We start from the raw sequence: 18510 nt of genomic DNA on the forward strand, positions 1-18510 counted from the left end.
TTTGTCATAGCTCCAGCTACCAGATAGGTATATACTATTAGGTAAAGGTGTATAGTATAGGTAGTAGGTACCAGAAGAGTGCCTGCGCTACCGCCTTTACACGTTTTATTGTTCGCTTCACCGATGTTTGCGTTATAAATGAACTAATTTTGTAGGCGGCTCTTGGCGACTTTATGCTGTTCAGATTTGTTCAAATCATCCCTCAAAGTCACCCCATACTGAGTCTTTTGTATCTTATAATGTGCCTATGGGTATAAATACGTATTAAAAAATGTTTTACGAGCAATACGAGCGAGCGTTTATGGAGATGAGAAGGTCTATAATCTGAAAATTAGAAACTTTATTAGAGATGATTTCTCAATCCTGGGGGCTCATTGTTTTGTCACTCTATGCTCGTGTGATTCACAATCGCATGAACTCCCCCTCCCCCAACAAAATGTTACCTACTTCACCCCCCTTTGCTCTCCTGTGTTCATGCCATATTATTCAAAATCAGCGAACTATTGAAAAAAAAAAACTACAAAGACAATATGGAAATTCAAGGATGTTTTATTTCTGTTTTGATTCTTTTTTTTTTCGCATATCGACGTTTTGTTCGATTTCATATTTATGAATATTTAAAACAAGAAATTATTTACAAAATATACTACTTATACATGATAACACAAAACTATCTACAAATTTATATACATTAACAAACGTTCTAATACTATTTGGGGGGGAGGGGGCAGAAAAATATCAAGGGGAGAATAGAGACTGGGAAGTAGAGAGAAAAAAGATTTTATTTTAAATAAGTTATACTTATACATTTGAACGTATAGTGAAACTGAAACAGAAACAATCCTGGTGTTATACCTATAACTACGAGCAAAAGATTATACCCATTTTTTGAACTAGGTACTCATTTTATAATAGGGACCTTGGACCTTATTTCATCTGCGTATGCCTATAAAAACGGTCGACTTGAATAATTCTTTTGGTTTCACGTAGGCCTATAAGTACCTATACCTACAGTGAAAAAAGAAGGTAACTCAACCTAGATCCAGCTTGTGTTTAGAATAATTTTGGAGACTAGATTAAAAGTTTAGAAAAAAATGAAAAATGTCAATTTTGTATATAAAATGGCCCTTTTTTTAATATACTTATTCTCGTATTTTTTCAAACATTTTTTTTGTTGGTTTATTTTTTTAAATAATTTGATAGGTAAATCGATATAGTCAAAAGTCAGTTAATTTAACTCGTGTTGACTGACTTTCTATACTTAGTAGGTTGCTATTAAAAAAAAAAGAAAAGAAAAAACTGCTGCTTATTTACTAAAAACGATTGTCTCTCGTAATCCATTGCACACGAAGTATAGAATACTCGTAAGTTCTCAAGTAAATTATATGTATGACTAGTTTATTGGCGAAGTTTTTCGGCTAGTGAGGATTTATATATGTAAATTTGAGTGTAGATCAATTTTTCATAGTTTTCTCTCCGTTTTTAATGTTAATTTTTACAGGCGTGACGAAAGTGATGTGTCGAAAGGGGGGGAGGGGGAAGTAGACTGAAATTGTATCGACTTTTTCCGCAAGATTTTCCTACCTTTATATCCCAGACCCCCCCCCCATCCACCACGTCACAAGATCACTCCAGTATTCTTCGTGCTAGTTCTTCAGATGTGATTCGAACAAATTCTGGAGGGGGGGTGTATTAGAAACAAAAATCTTGAATAATTTTAAATAATCAAAAAAAAATGATACTTTCATATTCAACAGCGTTGAAATCAAAAATCAAAACTTCGATTTTTTTTTTTTTTGAAAATCCAAAGTCGAAAAGAGAACAGAATATTTTTGATTTTGTACGAGCAAACCGAGGGCGAAATAGTCGGAAAATTTACAATCCATGCTTACTCAATTTCTTGCCAACTTTTTCCAACTCACCAAATTTTCCCAAAAATTTATACAACTTTTCGACTTAATTTTTCTGCTGTGAGGGGAGGGAGGGGGTTTGGCTCGCTTCTGTTAATTTTTGTTATATTTATTCTGATTCAAAGATGAAGAAGAGAAAGGGAGTTATAATTTCGCGTATTTTCCTTTCAAGAGGCAAGTCGATAAAAATAGATATCACAGATGATTATTCTTGCACTGGATTTTGATTCATTTGTATGAGTATTTGCTGTTTTCAAATTATGCTCTGTCTCGCCTGGCGAGTAATCGATGGACCGCCTATAAACTTCGCCTAATATTAATAAAGTATGCGCAAAATTTACACCTTACTATAATTTTTTTTATCAGAGTTTCACAAATACTAGATTTGTACATGTCACAAATGTACAGTGGTTTTTTTCTTAACGTTTTACAAATGCTTTTCCTTCTTTGTACAATGGTCGGTAGTCTGCTTTAAATTCGCCAAACTTCGATATGTAATTTTGAAATGAAAAATTTAACAATTGTACTCGTAATTTTTGGAAGGAGTGAGTCGAGTATGTGATACTTATTAAAATAATATTTTATCCTATAGTTTAACATTTTCAATCAAAATTAGTATCGAAAATTTTTTTTTAGATTTTTAATTTTTTAAATCAAGTTTTTTTGCTTCACAAATAGTTTTGTCAAATCGGGAAAAAAAGTTTTTAGTTTCAAAATAGCCATTGAAACAACCTTTTCGAAGCATTCTGGAGGCAGGATCGTCGAGATTTTGCCTCATTTCTAGAGACGAAACTATGTAGAGGTTTTTTGTGAGAGGGGGAGGAGAGAGTTGGACTGAAAATTTGCCGACTAATATAGGCAAAAAATACAAAAAATTTTCATTTTCTGTTTTTAGATTTTTGGAGGCCCAAATGTGAATTTTTCAATTTTAAAATAAGAAAAAAATTGGCTCGAGCGAAGCAAGGACAAAAGTTTCTGAAAATTAGATTTCGAAAGGGCTAAAAAATTTTTTTAGGAAGTTGATTTTGAAAAAAAAGAGCACACGCTCGAACTAAGCGAGGCCGAAAACTTTTGAAAATTTGTATTTTGAGAAAACCAAAATTGATGTTTTTTTATGCGAGGAGTTTATTTTTTGTTTTTTAAAATATTTTAGAATTTGAAAAAGTATAGATAACAGGCTCCAGAGAGAGCGAAAGCTCTTGAAAATTTGTATTTCTAGAGGCATAAAAACGGTACCTACTTGTGATACAATTTTTTTTTTTTTAATTTCAATTTTGAAAAAGAAAAGGCCAAAAGATTTCGAAAATGTGTGTTTTGAGAAGTAAAAAAACAGGTATTTCTTCCATCACAGGCCCTTCTTTGCAGAGCCTTCCAGAAAGCGTGGGTCTGAGGCAAACTGTCCCCTTTGCCCCTCTCTCGATAACCCTGGATGAGTTCGACGAGGTTGTGAATTTCTCAAAGTAGTCCAAAACTTTCTAAATTGGGTAATGAAAAATTACAATCGCATTTAGAGGTCTAATTTTTACAATAATGGGGATAATTAATTTGGTACATGTTTTCAGAGTGGGGAAAATTTCTACAAAAATCTCATGAAATCCATAAAATGTACCTTATTTGGACAGCTACAGATTTAAGAGTATACCTATTCTTTTCCATGCACGAATTCCAAATTAGAACCTTTGACTTTTGAGTGAGAAAATCAAAAAAAACCTCCACAAATTTTTGAAATACGTAATTGGGTTTTTTAACTCTGACAAGGGAACCTCTTGAGCTGTCCGCCTCCGATATGAACGGGACCGCGATTTTTGGAAAGAGCATGTTCTAAAACCCCCAAATCCAAATTTTCAGCTGCCCAAGTTCATTTTTCGATTTTTGGCGAATTTTTGAAAACCCAAAATTGACTACTTTGGTGATTTATGCTTTTTTTAAAAAAAAAGTACGTTCTTGATCAGTAAAAATGTTCAAAATAAGTCCTAAAACTGATATTAACCCCCCAAATCCAAATTTCGCCATTTCCAGCTATTCTGGAGCATCCAGCGCTATTTTTCAAGTTCACCAGAATTATTAATTTGCTCTAGAAGACGTGAATATGAAATTGGGCAGCTAAAAATCGAGTTGTATGTTATACTCGATCTGTTAAACAAGTTTATCCACATTTGAGTCGGTTTTGGGAGGGACACCTCAAGAGTGGTTTTTTGACTAGTTTTTTTCAATTAAAAAAAAAAAAATCAAAAATTTCTCGTTTGCGAGAAAATTATTGAAAAATGCGCGAATCGCTGTATTTCGTCATTAATCAAGCCCACGAGGGCGAATTTCCCCATTTCCAGTCTTTCTGGAGCCCCTGGAGAAATTGAAAAATCGCGCTGGAGGCTCCAGAATTGCTGGAAATGGCGACATTCGCCCTCGTGGGGTTAGTTCATGACAAAATACTGCGATTCGCGCAAATATCGAAAATTTTCTCGTATACGGGAAATTTTTGGTTTTTTTATATTTTTATTTTGAAAAAAAGCTGGTCAAAAAACCACTCTTGAGGTGTCTCCTCCAGAATCGGCTGAAATGTGAATAAATTCGTTAAGCAGGTCGAGTATGACACACAACTCGATTTTCAGCTGCCCAACTTCATATTCACGCCTTCTGGAGCCAATTTAAAATTCTGGAGAAATTGAAAAATAGCGCTGGAGCCTCCAGAATGGCTGGAAATGGTGAAATTTGGATTTGGGGGGTTATAATATTAGTTTTAGGACTTATTTTGAACATTTTTACTGATCAAGTATGTACTTTTTAAAAAAAAAGCATAAATCACCAAAATAGTCAATTTTGGGTTTTCAAAAATTCGCCAAAAATAGAAAAATGAACTTGGGCAGCTGAAAATTTGGATTTGGGCATTTTAGAACATGCTCTTTCCAAAAATCGCGGTCCCGTTCAAATCGGAGGTGGACAGCTCATGCGGTTCCCTTGTGAGCAGCTTCTTTCTTATGGACACATTTTAATCGCCAACGTGTTTTGGGGCGATTTTTTCGACTTGGGTTGAAAAAACATGTATGTTTTGGCCCCCAAATAGTTTCAAAATGCATCTTAAAATATTAAAATGTGCGATTGGGCTGTTACAACCCTGAGATGCTTCTTTCTTATGGTCGTATTTCAGCAGCTGCATCGAAGTTTTTTGAGGATTTTTTTCTATTTGAGTTGGGACTGAGGAAAAGTTTGTTTTTTGGGTCCAAATTTGTAAAGAAAAGAGGGAAAAATTGAAATGAGCGATTGATTACAACCTACTTAAACTCTAAAAAATATTTTTTCAATAGTCATATTCCAACCCCCCTCCCCCACTCCAACGTGTTTTGAAGCCTGAAAGTTATTTTTGACTCGAATTGAAAAAAGTTCTATCTTTTAAAATGCCAATTTTTTTCAAAAAAATATCTATCATAAAAATTTTAAACTTTGTGACTGGGAAGTTACAACTCTAAGAATTTTTTTTCGTACGATTACATATTTCAACCATTAATGCATTTTGAGGCCTGCATTCGATATATGAGTGAGGTAAAGTTTATTTTTTGAGCCCAATTTTTTTTCCAAAGAAAAAGTTGAAATATTGAAATATGTGATTGGGCAGCTGCAACTCTGGACATCTTCTTTCTGGCCTAAATCTTTGCATTATTGTATTTTGAAGACCTTTTTTTAAAATAGTAAAAGTGGCCCTAGATTTTTCAACTTTTTTTTTTTTTTTTGAAAAAGGATGCCTTTTGAATTATTTAAAACTCCTTAGAACGACCCTTAGTTCTTTGTTTGGGGTGATGATTTTTTCTTTTGAAGTAAGGAGCTGCTTCACGAATTCTCAGCATCGTGATGAACAAATTATCAAAATAGGTTTCTCAGTGATCGAGATGAGGTTCTCTCGTGAGTTTTTTCTATTTGAAAACCATTTTTGGAAAACCCTACGTTTCGTCAATAAAATTTAGCTTTCCCAAGTGAGCTTTCAAACTTCTTTGATTAATATTTCTCATTATGTTAGTGAAGAGAGGGAAGAGTGTACGTAAATTACCCAGTTACACTTTACCTATTTTATTGATTTATTTACAGCTTTAAATTATTCAATATTGATAGCAGAAAAAATATTTATCATAAATTTTCATACGTCTTCGAATACAAAAGACAAAAAAAAGGTCATAATTCTGTCCTTTTTTAAATACGACTCCAAATTTCAAAAAGGAAAAACAGATCAGCTCGAATTAAAAAGTAAAAAATTCACGACACCTACACAAACACACCCTGTTAATACGAAAAGAGAAATTATATACCTACAAACATCCTTTTTTTTTCAATTACAAATTGAAATTAATGACGACGAGTAAAGAAGAGGGATATGAAATAACGAAGGTTAATCGATTATCAGCCGGCGCATTTAATATTAATTTCGCGGTGTTGTTAGTATGTAGTACATCGTTATAAAGTGGAAAATAAAATAATTGATGTCCGAAAATAAATGGGGAAAAACAATTGGTGAATTTTTGGTATCCATTACTTCACTTCATAATGTATAAAACAATCGATCGATTATTACATAACGAAGTCGGCGTATTAGAAAAAATTATATCGACCGAGTTTTCTTTTTTATACAAATGACCACAAAAAAAAAAAAAAAGGAAAGGAAAAGAGAAAGGAAAAAAATAAGTCAAAAAAATCGAAGGAAAACATTTCTAATAAAACAGCCTAACTATGTATACAATAAATATAATCACAAGATAACAAATTATTACATAACAACGATGGTATCGAGCAAGATTATTGCTAAAAATTTTCGCACAAAAGGTCACCACTGGAGAAAAAAAATTATATTTTATAAAACGACCTGGCGCGCATTTTGCATGTTTTTGAAAGAAACAAAAAAAAAATAGATAAAAAGAAAGAGAGAGAGAGAGAAAGGAGGAAAAATCATAATTTATAAGAGTATACTTATTATCTATAATAAAGACAAAGAGGATAGTAAAAGTATACACTACCAGGCTCTGCCCTGCAGAGGTAAATAAGAGGAACACATATTGGTAGATTGCTGTTGATGGTGATGGTGATGCTGCAGATTCGGTCTCTGATAAGTCATATTTGATAACAAGGCGCTGGTACTATTGCACGTGGGTTGTTGGTGTTGTTGCAGTTGCTGATGCTGGCTTTGTTGCTGATGCGCGACGTTAATTTGGTTTAAATTCGGACTGTGCGCGTTGCAGTGGTTTGATAAGGATTGTTGACTTTGACTTCGGTTTTGAGAATCGGACGAATTTGAACATGGTTTACCGTCTTTGACCAGTACTGGTACAGCTACCCGGCGTGGTGAACTTTGCGACTGAAAAGAGCCAAAGGGGGTGGGGTTAGATTTTTTTTTCGAAGGTGTTTGGTTGAAATTGTAGGTATGTATTTTTGGAGTGGGTGTGGAATTGGTTTTTGGGTCATTTTATGTAGAATTAGTCCAAATTTGGGTTCGAGGTACGACGATTTTGCTCAATTTTTTTTTGGGAGGGAGGGGGGGTTTGTACGTATTAAAATATTATGAACCTTTGTACTCCCCTTTTTCTTTGGTCTTCATTCGTTTTCAAAGCTTAGATTGTAGCAAAAAAGTTATTTCTCCAAAATCCCTAAAATAAGGTTTCACTTTTTCAACAACAAAAAGAAGTTTAGAAATTTTGTATTTGGCAGGGTTGTCTTCTCAATGAGCAAAAAAAATTGAATGACGACAAAATTTCGAAGAAAAAAAATAATCCTAAAAATAGGCAGGTATAACTTTGAAGATTTTTTTGATGTGCTCTAAAAACAAAATTTTCAAAAGTTGAGTTGAAGAACTGAAATTTGATCAATGTCATATTTTTCATTTCCCAAATTGATTGGTGGCGGTTTTGAGGCCTTTCCAGTTTCGAAAAAATTCTCAAGGGCCAAAATTAAATTCAGTTCTTATACAATTAATTCTTTGAAGAATTTAATTTCGGTCATTTTCAACATCAGAAATAATTTTTTCTTTCATTTTTTGACCACCTAATGAATTTGTAAACGCTTTCATCCTCACTATGTCTATTTTCTAAATTAATGTATGTTTCAAAGTTTAAAAAAATGTCAACGCCTCCGGAGAAAAAAAATCAATTCTCGCTCTTATCAAAACATACCTAATGTTTTACATCGTGTTTCCTAAATTATGAATTTTGCACATTTTTCACCCACTCGCTTCGTTCGGGCCAATTTGCTTCCCTTTTCATAGATTAAGCTCATTGTTCGAAAAATGATGGGGCAGGAAAAATTAATTGCTCACATAAAGAAAAATTTAATTTTTTAATTTTTGACGTAAAAATTTATTAGAGCTTTTATCCAAACTTACCAAAATTTTCTAAAATTTTCAAGCATCAAAAAATCTACTTGAAAAAGTCCAAAAATGCAATAACTCATTAAATCCATTGAAAAATGTTGAATCACTTTTTACAAAACCAGTTTCAAAATCTTCAGAAACACTGGGTCGCCATTTTAAACGTTTATTAGGTATTTTTATTTCTGACTCTCTTGCATCTCCCCCCTCCCCCTCCAATCATTCGTTCGAATCCTCTCTGTCATAAACATCATCGTCGATCAATTTGGGAAGTCGAATAAAACAAGATGTAAATTTTCCAGATTTTTACATCAATGCATTTGTGATCAAAAAACATTACTTAATTACCCCCTTCCCCCCCCCACAAAAAATAAGTGAAACATTCGAAGAAAGACTTAAACCGACAGAAACAGATTTTGTAAATTTGTGCAAAGATCGATTGTCAAAGAGACCACAAAGACCATTAATTTGAGTTCATAATTTTTGCTTGAAAATGTTTCCAAAATTCCGAGTCTGAAAAATTCAGAAATCTACTGCTTGAAGCTCGAACGCAATTCAAGAGGTCATAAATAAGATTTATTATTTTCACAAGTAGTAGGTTGGATCGTGAAAAAGAAGTCGTTTCTTAAAACTAAATTCAGCAGAAACCTTCATTTCGAGGTGATAGTGGGTTTAAAAAATATTTAGCTCCGGAAGACATGACTCCTCAAAAAGGAGGAATGTTTTGAAAAAATCGTGTGTTTTTTTTTTTGCTCAATAGCCCTTGTAAAACTAGTTTTGGTCAAGTCGCATAAGACTACCTGGGCGATTGCAATTGGAATCTAAGACCACTTTTTGGGTTCTACTGAGTCATGGGCTCGTACTGGATTATTCTCCATACTTTTTGATTGCTAAACTTTTATTTGTGTGTGTGTGTTTTTTTTTTGGTTTTCCTTTTCCGTCAAAATTTCAAAAAAAGTAGGAAATTTTTTTCTCCAATAATATCGCAAAGAAGTATTGATTTTTGCTAAAATTCTCAAAGCTTCGCTTTATGTTTTTTGTCAAAAATTTACAAAAATTCTCCTTTTCTTAGCAAAGTTGGAAAGTCTTGATTTTTCAGCAGAAGTGACCATAAATCACTATAAATCATTTTTTTTTTTTACCATAAAGGTGCCAAACAACACTCGCTTTTCTGATAAAAATTGTGAAAAAATATCAATTTTTTTGCCACAAGGTAATTTCCAAAAAATTCTACTTTTTGCTAAAATTACTATCAAATTCTTTATTTATACTTAAGTATGATAAAAATTCCCGATTTTTAGACAAATTTCCAGAGATTTTGACTTTTTTCAAAAATTACCCAAAAGTATCGCTTTCCTGTCAGAAATACCCAAAAAGTGGGTACCTATTATCACTCTCTTGCAAGTGATTTTCAGCGTCATGTTTTTTGCCAAAATTTTCAAAGTCTCACAAATTCTCAATTTTTAGTTGAATTTCTAGAAATTGTCGTTTTTTTTTGTCAAAAATTTTGAAATGTCACTTTTTTCTAAAAATTGTTTAGAAGTTTTGCTTCTGTGTCAGAAATTGTCAAACAGCATTTTTTTTTTGCTAAAATTATCGAAGTTTTACTTTGTCCGAAAAAAATGGCTACTTTACCAGAAATTTCAAAAATTCTCTCTTCGTTGCCAAAAAGTCTCGCTTTTTAATTAAAAATTTGCAACATACTTCAAATTTTTCAGATTAAAAACCTGCAGAACATTTCAATTTTTAATATTCTTAGCCTATCATTGTAATGTTCTGCTCTCATTTTGCCACTTTTTTCGTTACTTTTTGGTTACCTACTTTTTTAAGCTTTTTTTGATTTCTGAAATTACTTTTTTTTTTGTTGGAAAAACCGATACGAACCCTTTGAAAGTCTGCAAATCATTCATTTTGAGGCATTTTTCATGTTATTCTAGAAGGGGAGGGGGGGTCTTCTCATTTTTAAATGTTGTTTATATTATATCCTTCTGAAGTGGAAATTGGGATGTATTTTTTTGGGTGATTTTTTTTTTACATCTTTTATTCGATCTTATGTTATACCTATATACGAGAATAATTTTACTGATGTATATTTACCTGATTTTGAGCATTTTGTTCAGCCATTGCTTTTTCTTTTGCTTGTCGTTTACATTTATATCGATGATTTTGAAACCATATTTTAACCTGAAAAAAATTGTACAGGTTGTTTAATCAAACTTGTATTACTTATATCTACCTAATTCCTGGTCTATAGTTTCTCATTTTGAAACATGTCTGGTCTGTTTAGGGATGCTAGGAGTAGGTAATACGATTTTACAGAATTTAACTACATAATGAAGGGATTTCTGAGGTTTTCTGATGTATTCGTGAAAATATGTACCTTAATACTTAGGTAGGTACATAGCTAGGTACTTAATACTTATGTATCTAATCTATGTACATGTATTTTAATATATAATTATAGAGATGCTGACGATAGTGCAAACTTTTTTGCACATCTTGTTGTAGAGATTTTTAAAATATTATGCGAGAGAAATAATTTGCTAAAAGGTGATAAAGGGTAGGTAGATGGTAGATTAGATACCTATGACTCATCGGCAACGGCACACATGATCACGAATACTCGTAGTTCCTTTACAAATAGTTTCTTATCTCCTTTTCATCGCATCGTTGACAGCTCATCGTGTCAATTGTCATGTAATTTTGATTGCTTACTCGTTTGTATGAATATTTCGTCGCATTTCGGTTGCTCGTGCACTTTTTGTACTGTATAGTGATATTTGCTACGCTATTTTCGAATAATTCGGATTTTTAATTGAATTAGAATATGTTCGCGATTTCTTATGAATTATTATGAATTTGGATATGTGTTGATTACGAGTATAGTACATTGTGATTACTTATTGTTAGGTTTGTACCGGAAGAGGGGATCGAAAACTGTTCGTGTACTAGAAGGATGCCAAATAAATTGAAGTTGACTGGGAATACGTTGCTGGAGCATTTTTAACCAAGGTAAAGAATTTTATTAATCTACTTACATATCTAATCTACATGGTACAAATTTTGATTTTGGTTCAAATTGCGACGTAATGCTTGTGGATTAGATTTTGTGTACTGGGTGTCCGAAACATTGTGCTCCTTCATGAACGTTTTGTTAAAATTTTGTGACAGGCGAAGTTGGAAATTTATGTAGTCAGTTTTTTTTTGCGTTCTTCTGAATACTTACAGCGATGCCACACTAATTACCTACTGATTTTCAAAATGGCACTTGAACTTCCTAAAGGGGGGAGGGGAGGCAAGGATCCACTATTTTGATCGAAATTTAAAACAAAATCAAAAATTGAGTGGTATATTGATCGCTAACTAGGTAATTCGAAACTGCCGAGTTCAAAGATTTACTCATTTTTTCAATCTGATTCTTCGACATCATCCATCAGTGCTCCAAGCGTGATCAAAACCCCCTTCCCCTTCCCCTTCCAAAAAAAATATATAAATGACGTGATTTCGACTATTCTCTTGGTTTTGTATGAAACCTTTTGGCTCTCATCATGCCTCACTACAATTTCGAAAGAAGGGCTTTGAAAATGATGTGCCACAAATGTGGTCTTTTTCATTTTTCACGACCCCTAGGTGGCCTTTCAGCTCCCAAATTTTGATGAAAAAACCTGCATTAGGAAGACGAGGATTAGCTGAAAATTAGGGCGATGCGTTGATAAATTTATTCAAATATTAAATCATAAAATTCTTACAATTTTCCCCCAATTTTTCGCTTTTTTTTCTCAAACTGAATTTTCAAAGTGAAAGATCTACTTTTCACGATAAAAAGGAAACTTAATGGCCATAGAACTTGAAAATTTTGGAAAAATGATCTCGAAGATATACTTTTGTATCCTCCTTTTTTTTTCAAAGTGATTTTTAAAATGAGATCTCAACATTCCTGGAAGACTTAAAGGTTGCCAATCATTTCTCTTCATTACTCGAACTCGAGACATGCATTTTTTTTTAGAAACAGAGCAGGGAGGAGTTCCATTTTTTTTTCATCCGGATGGAGAGAGAGTCAAAACTATTGAATAGATAGTGATTTTCTGATGAAAATGGACCAAATCCAAGGATTGGATTAGAATGTAAAAACTTTTATTTTTTGGATTTTTTTATGTTTTTTTGAGAGCCTGGCACTTGAAAGGCTTCTTAGCGCGACTTTATTTTAAGTGAGAAGGAAGCTATAAAATTTTCAGGGAATTTCTAAAAAATGAAATTTACAAACAGCGATCCGCCGTCCAAATTCACTGTTTTGGCTTCAATTTTTCCAACGCTTGCTACTCGTAGGTACTTATTAAAATTAATCAAAAAAATATGAATTTTGAAAATTTGATCGAAATGATCGTGAAAAATGTGGTTATCAGGGTATTTTGACACGCTGAACACGAATCCAGTGTTAGTTTTTCTCAAAAAAAAGGATTTTTAATGGTGGAAAAGTGCAAAAAGATTGATAAGAAATCGTTATTTTCGCGATCCGCCAACCTTCAAAGGCTTGGTAGAGTACTTTTTTTTTTTAACGGGGACATCCTAAGGAACATTTTAAAGCAAACTTGCCCAAAAAAAAGTTGGCCTTACTTACAAAATGGCGGCCATTTTGATTGACAGGTCAGCCGAAATCGCAGATTTTGCGTTTCAACATAGGACTTGCACGAAATTTTTCAAACCTTACAAAGGTATAACGAAAGATCAAGCAAAAATTTATCACCTGTCAAAATTTCAAGTGCTAAAGTGGGTTTTTCGATTTTTGGTGAATTTTTAAAAATCCAATTTAGGCCAAAAATGAGGGAAATAATCAAAATTTTACCAAATTGACCAAGAAAGCTGAAATTTGGGATATACCCTATTTTCGACATGCCAAATCGATTGGAAACGGTTTCAACCCGTTTTGAGCAGTTCTGGAGCCTCCAGCAGATTTTTGAAATTCGAAATTCCCACAAAATTCCATAAAATTGAAGTTGTAGCTGAAATTTATTCTAAAAACTAATTTCAATACGCTACGAAGTACTGCAGGTGAATTTCAAGTCGTTTTGGAGCCTCCAGCAACTTTTTGAAAATTCCTGAAGCCTTCAGCAGATGTATAAAACTTTAAATTTTCCAAAAATTTCATCAAATGGAGATGGAAAGCTGAAATTTACTCTACACACCAATTTTAACACCTTCTGAAGACAACTTCAGGTAGGTTCAAGTCATTTTGGAGCCTCCAGCGACTTTTTGAAAATTCCTGAAGCCTCCAGCAGATGTTTGAAACTTTAAATTTTCACAAAATTTCATCAAATGGAGATGGAATGTTGAAATTTACTCTACACTCCAATTTTGACACCCTCTAAAAACGACTTCAGGTAGGTTCAAGTCATTTTGGAGCCTCCAGCGACTTTTTTGAAAATAACTGGAGCCTCCAGCAGATTTTTGAAACTTGAAATTTCCCCAAAATTTCATCAAGGTGAGATAGAGAGTTGAAATTCATTCTGCAAACTAATTTCAATACGCTACGAAGTTGACTGCCGATGCATTTCAAGTCAGTTTGGAGCCTCCAGCGACATTTTGAAAGGTTGTATAACTTTTTTTGGAAAATTGAAATTTCCTTCAATTTCAGCTTGCCAACTCCATTTGATAAATTAATGTTGGGAAAATTCAAGTTTCAAAAATCTACTGGAGACTCCAGTAAATTTCAAAAAAGTCGATGGAGGCTCTAAAATGACTTGAACCTACCTGAAGTCGTTTTCAGAGGGTGTTAAAATTGGAGTGTAGAGTAAATTTCAGCTTTCCATCTCCATTTGATGAAATTTTGTGAAAATTTAAAGTTTCAAACATCTGCTGAAGGCTTCAGGAATTTTCAAAAAGTTGCTGGAGGCTCCAAAACGACTTGAAATTCACCTGCAGTACTTCGTAGCGTATTGAAATTAGTTTTTAGAATAAATTTCTGCTTAACAACTTCAATTTTATGGAATTTTGTGGTAATTTCGAATTTCAAAAATCTGCTGGAGGCTCCAGTACTGCTAAAAACGGGTTGAAACCGTTTCCAATCGATTTTGCATGTCGAAAATAGAGTATATCCCAAATTTCAGCTTTCTTGGTCAATTTGGTAAAATTTTGATTTTTTCCCTCATTTTTGGCCTAAATTGGATTTTTAAACATTTACCAAAAATCGAAAAACGCACTTTAGCACTTGAAATTTTGACAGGTGATAAATTGTTGGATGATCTTTCGATCTACCTTTGTAAGGTTTGAAAAATTTCGTGCAAGTCCTATGTTCAAAACGCAAAATCTACGATTTCGGCTGACCTGTCAATCAAAATGGCCGCCATTTTGTAAGTAAGGCCAACTTTTTTTTGGGCAAGTTTGCTTTAAAATGTTCCTTAGGATGTCCCCTTTAAGAAAAAAGTTGTCACGGAGGATCGGCAGGGGGGGGGGTTAGTTAAATCTAAAGGTACTAAAAATGGTCTTGAATTTTAAATTTAATGATTCAATGATATTCAGATACTCAAATCATAACTTTTTAGGGATAGTGGGGGGTGGGAAGGATGACCGAAGGGTTGCAAAGGTTGCACTCTGCCAAAAGTTGAAAATTTGATCGTTGTAGATTACTTCGAACGACTAATAGGGTATCCATTCAATTTTTTTCAGAAAAAACAAGAGACGATTTCGAATTATCAGCAAATACCTACGAATAACTCGTACCCACGAGGAACTTTTCGACTTTATTGTTTCCTATTTAGAATTTAGTCGTCTTGAAAATGTTTTTGAATTGTTTGGGAATTGTGTTATTGTGTTTTGTGGGGGGATGAAAATTCGTAAAAAGCGCAATCGTTTGGAAATTAGCGAAATCGTACCTACCTATACTAAAAGTCTTAGTTTGACGAAGAATGCCAAAAAAAAAAAAAATCGGCGTATAATAATCGTATTTTTCAAAGCTTCTGACGTAAGACGTAAAAGGTGTAGAAAAATATTCATCAAAACGCGTAGGTATTATTTTCTTGAAAAGGATTATTTCGCCAGCAGCGAGCCCGGAGAACAATCGCGCGATTGAATCGTGCGCCAGGATGAACCGAAAAAGAGGAAAAAAATTCCATCTCGCGGATTTTCGCGTTTTCGTATCCTCGTTGGAAAAATTTCTCGATTTTAGCATTTCGTTTAGAAAATGAAAGAACGAGAGGAGAGGAGAGGAGAGGAGAGAGCAGGGAAGGAAAAAAAAGAATGGCCAAATAGCGCACAATACAATTGACTAGTAAGCAATTAACGGATGACTGTTGTAAATAAGCGGTGAAAAAAAAAAAACGCTTGTAATTTAGAAGATAAGCTCGCTTCAACTATTGAGCCATTGTTAACCTTCTAAAAGTGCAATTTCCAAAGGCGAAGAGAGGAGCACTACAAGTTGGAGAGCGTTTGAGAACATTTAACAATAATCCATAGCAGTCTTACTTTTTAACTCTCGAACTGCTTCTTTTTTTTTCCTCATTCCTCGCTGCTGCGTCGAACGAATACCACTTTGTAAACCACTTTTCGATTCCTCTTTCTGGCGACGTCGACGTCGACTTATACTACGCCGCATATCAATTTTAGCGAGTCGCAGTTTTTCTGCCGAGTTTTTCCCCCGTTTAACGACTTTCACCTTTAATGCCGAGACGCTTCTTTTATCATTTTTATGAACTACGCAACGACGCTTTCTATTCAACGTTTTGAATTTCATTAATTTTTTTTCTTCTTTTTTTTCTCTCGTTTTACCCTCTTTCGCTTATTTTTTTTGTTCTGCGCTCGAATTTTTTTCCCTCGGTGCGTTCATCGTGTGTATACCTTAGCGTGCTATGCGCCACGTATAGCTCGTCTATACATAGCCTTTCATACGATGACGATGATGCGATGTAAGTTATTCCTCGACGACGACGACGACGACGACGTCGACGAACGAGAAACAAGTGCAGGCAGTTTCGCCTCTTTTCTTTTTCTCGAGTATTTAAAAAAAATAAGGGCAACCGAATGAATATGTAACGGTCGCCCTCCTCCTCCCCCCTCCCTCTCTAGCTGACTCTTCTGTGTCGAAAATGTGTATTTTTTTTTCATCTTGCTGCCTATATTTTGTATCACTCTCGTATATATGAAAGCGTTCGTCGCCAAGAAATTTCATCGCGAACTAGGCGCACGAAGCAACCTAATTAAAATTTAAGAAAATGAAAAAAAATGACGTAGGTAAAATCAGCTTTCGCGACTTTTCAAAGTGTTTGTACGCGTTATACTCGTACTTATGTATTTTAGAGAGATAGGTATATAGTAATTTTCAAAGTTTCATTTACTGTACGATTCGAAAGAGTGTATTATACGTTGAAAAAAAGCCTCGGTACGACGCGATGTACTTAATTAACCTCTCGAGATGAGCCTTTGTTCTGATAATTTGGCCATATTTTCGCGACGATGACGCAGTTGACAGTTTTTTTTGACGGTTTCTTTCTCCAGAATTTTGAAGTTGAAAGTTTTCGGTTGTGGTGAAAAGATTCGAGATTGGTGGTGTTTTTTTACTCTCAGGTGTATGTAGGTAAGATATCTGCTTATTGCATAATTTACAATAATTTGGTCTGATTCTGACTTCAAAGATCTTTGAAAAAATTCCCATATGAGTTCTTAATATTGTGGCAGAGCTTTAAAAACCTTTCCTTGGAAAAGAAATTTCACATCTTTTTTCAGAGCACTGAAATTGACTCTCAACTTGACTCTCTGTCTAGAACAATTCTTTGTGCTGCCTCCAAAGCTCAAAAAGCAATCTCTAAAATCAGCGTAACAAATTCTAATCTTCCTTTTCCTATTATTCGGCTCATCCTCGTAAAAAATTGCCTGAGAAGACAATGGCAAAGAACAAGCGACTATCCCGACCAACCACCTCGACACAATCTTGAAAAAAAAAATAGGGTCGAGTTGACTCAAATTTTAAGTCGAATTTAGATCAATAAATTTCCTTTTCATCATTTTTTTTGGCATAAAATCTACCTATTCTCGAACATTATTGGTATAAAACCAACCCAAATTTACCATCGAGCACTTTTCATATTGAGACATCGCCACATATTTTTTGTCGATAATTTGAAGATTTCTTGTGATTTGATGCAAAATCGACTCAATATCTGTGACGACGGTTTTGAGTACTTTCTATCGACACTTTTTTCTAATCAATTTTGTGTCAAGCTAATGAAAAACGACACTAAATCTTCAGAAAATCGCTCTTCGTATTCTGGTGCATATTTATGCAAATTATACAAAATATTATGTGAATTGATATTTGAAATGATTTGATGGTAAAATCCCCGCACCTCGACTCCACCTCGACTCTCCCATGACTCAAAAATTGGGTCGAGATGACCCCTTAGAAATGAAGTTACATATTATAACACTTCTTTTCTCCAACATTAATTTTTTTTGGAAAAACTACTTATACAGTTTGCTGCATAGGTATTTTATCTGCGAGTAGTAAATTGTATCAGCGATAAATAATTGACGTCTATTTTTTATCAATTTTTGGTCTACTTTTACTACTTTTGTGCTGTAAATCAACCATAAAATTTTGAAGCGATTTTCATACCATTTTCATCTCTCATCAAAAAATAGTCAAAATCAACTTCAACTTCAATGTGCAGAAAAAATTTTATATTTTTAAGAAAAAAATTGATGAATATTTTGAGTCAAGTTTTGACTATTTTCAATTCATCAAAAAATTTGGCGAAAAATTGATTCCAATTTTTAAACTTGAAAAAACCATTGGTTACAACAGCACAAATAATGCATTAATTTTGAATCAATTTTCACTCCATTTTCATTTCCAAGAGATCATCCACTTAAAATCAACTTCAGCTTTTATCTAAATTACTTAATGTCTATTTTCAAGGCAAAATCGATAAATATTTCATATCAAGTTTCTATCGTTTTCTCATTTTGACAAAAAATTGATGAGAAATAGATCCAACTTTTGATTTAAAAAGTTATCAATTAGATTACAATTTTGAAACAATTTTAAATTGATTTATGATATTATATTTTCATTTAAACAAAAAATCGATGAAAAATCGATCCAACTTTGGAATTTAAAAAAAGGTATCGAATATGATATCACAAATTCTGAATGATTTTGAATCGATTTCCACATCATTTTTATGACTTAGTAAAAATCGACCTAAAACTGACTTTAATTTCTGTATGCATAATTGATGTCTACAGAGAAAGAAAAATCGACGAACATTT

The 18510-nt window shown here is 33.5% G+C and overlaps 1 protein-coding gene and 1 long non-coding RNA gene across 2 annotated transcripts in view; one reads left to right on the plus strand and one right to left on the minus strand.

Moving 5' to 3' along the window:
* Positions 1–531: 531 nt before the first annotated feature.
* The window catches only part of LOC135839797 (homeobox protein Nkx-2.1), a 60071-nt gene continuing 42092 nt past the window's right edge, over positions 532–18510 (minus strand). Inside the window, exons 4-5 of the mRNA XM_065356009.1 lie at positions 10348–10434; positions 532–7245 (exon numbers count right to left, since the gene is read on the minus strand). Of these exons, the coding sequence (XP_065212081.1) occupies positions 6904–7245; positions 10348–10434 (429 nt within the window). The 3' untranslated portion in view covers positions 532–6903. The remainder of the gene's footprint in view (positions 7246–10347; positions 10435–18510) is intronic.
* Positions 10668–18510, plus strand: part of LOC135839807 (uncharacterized) — a 91243-nt gene continuing 83400 nt past the window's right edge. The window contains exon 1 of the long non-coding RNA XR_010557647.1: positions 10668–11262. This is a non-coding gene — a long non-coding RNA (uncharacterized LOC135839807). The remainder of the gene's footprint in view (positions 11263–18510) is intronic.

The sequence above is a fragment of the Planococcus citri genome, chromosome 1 (genome assembly GCF_950023065.1).
Source record: "Planococcus citri chromosome 1, ihPlaCitr1.1, whole genome shotgun sequence".
Classification (NCBI taxonomy): Eukaryota; Metazoa; Arthropoda; class Insecta; order Hemiptera; family Pseudococcidae; genus Planococcus; species Planococcus citri.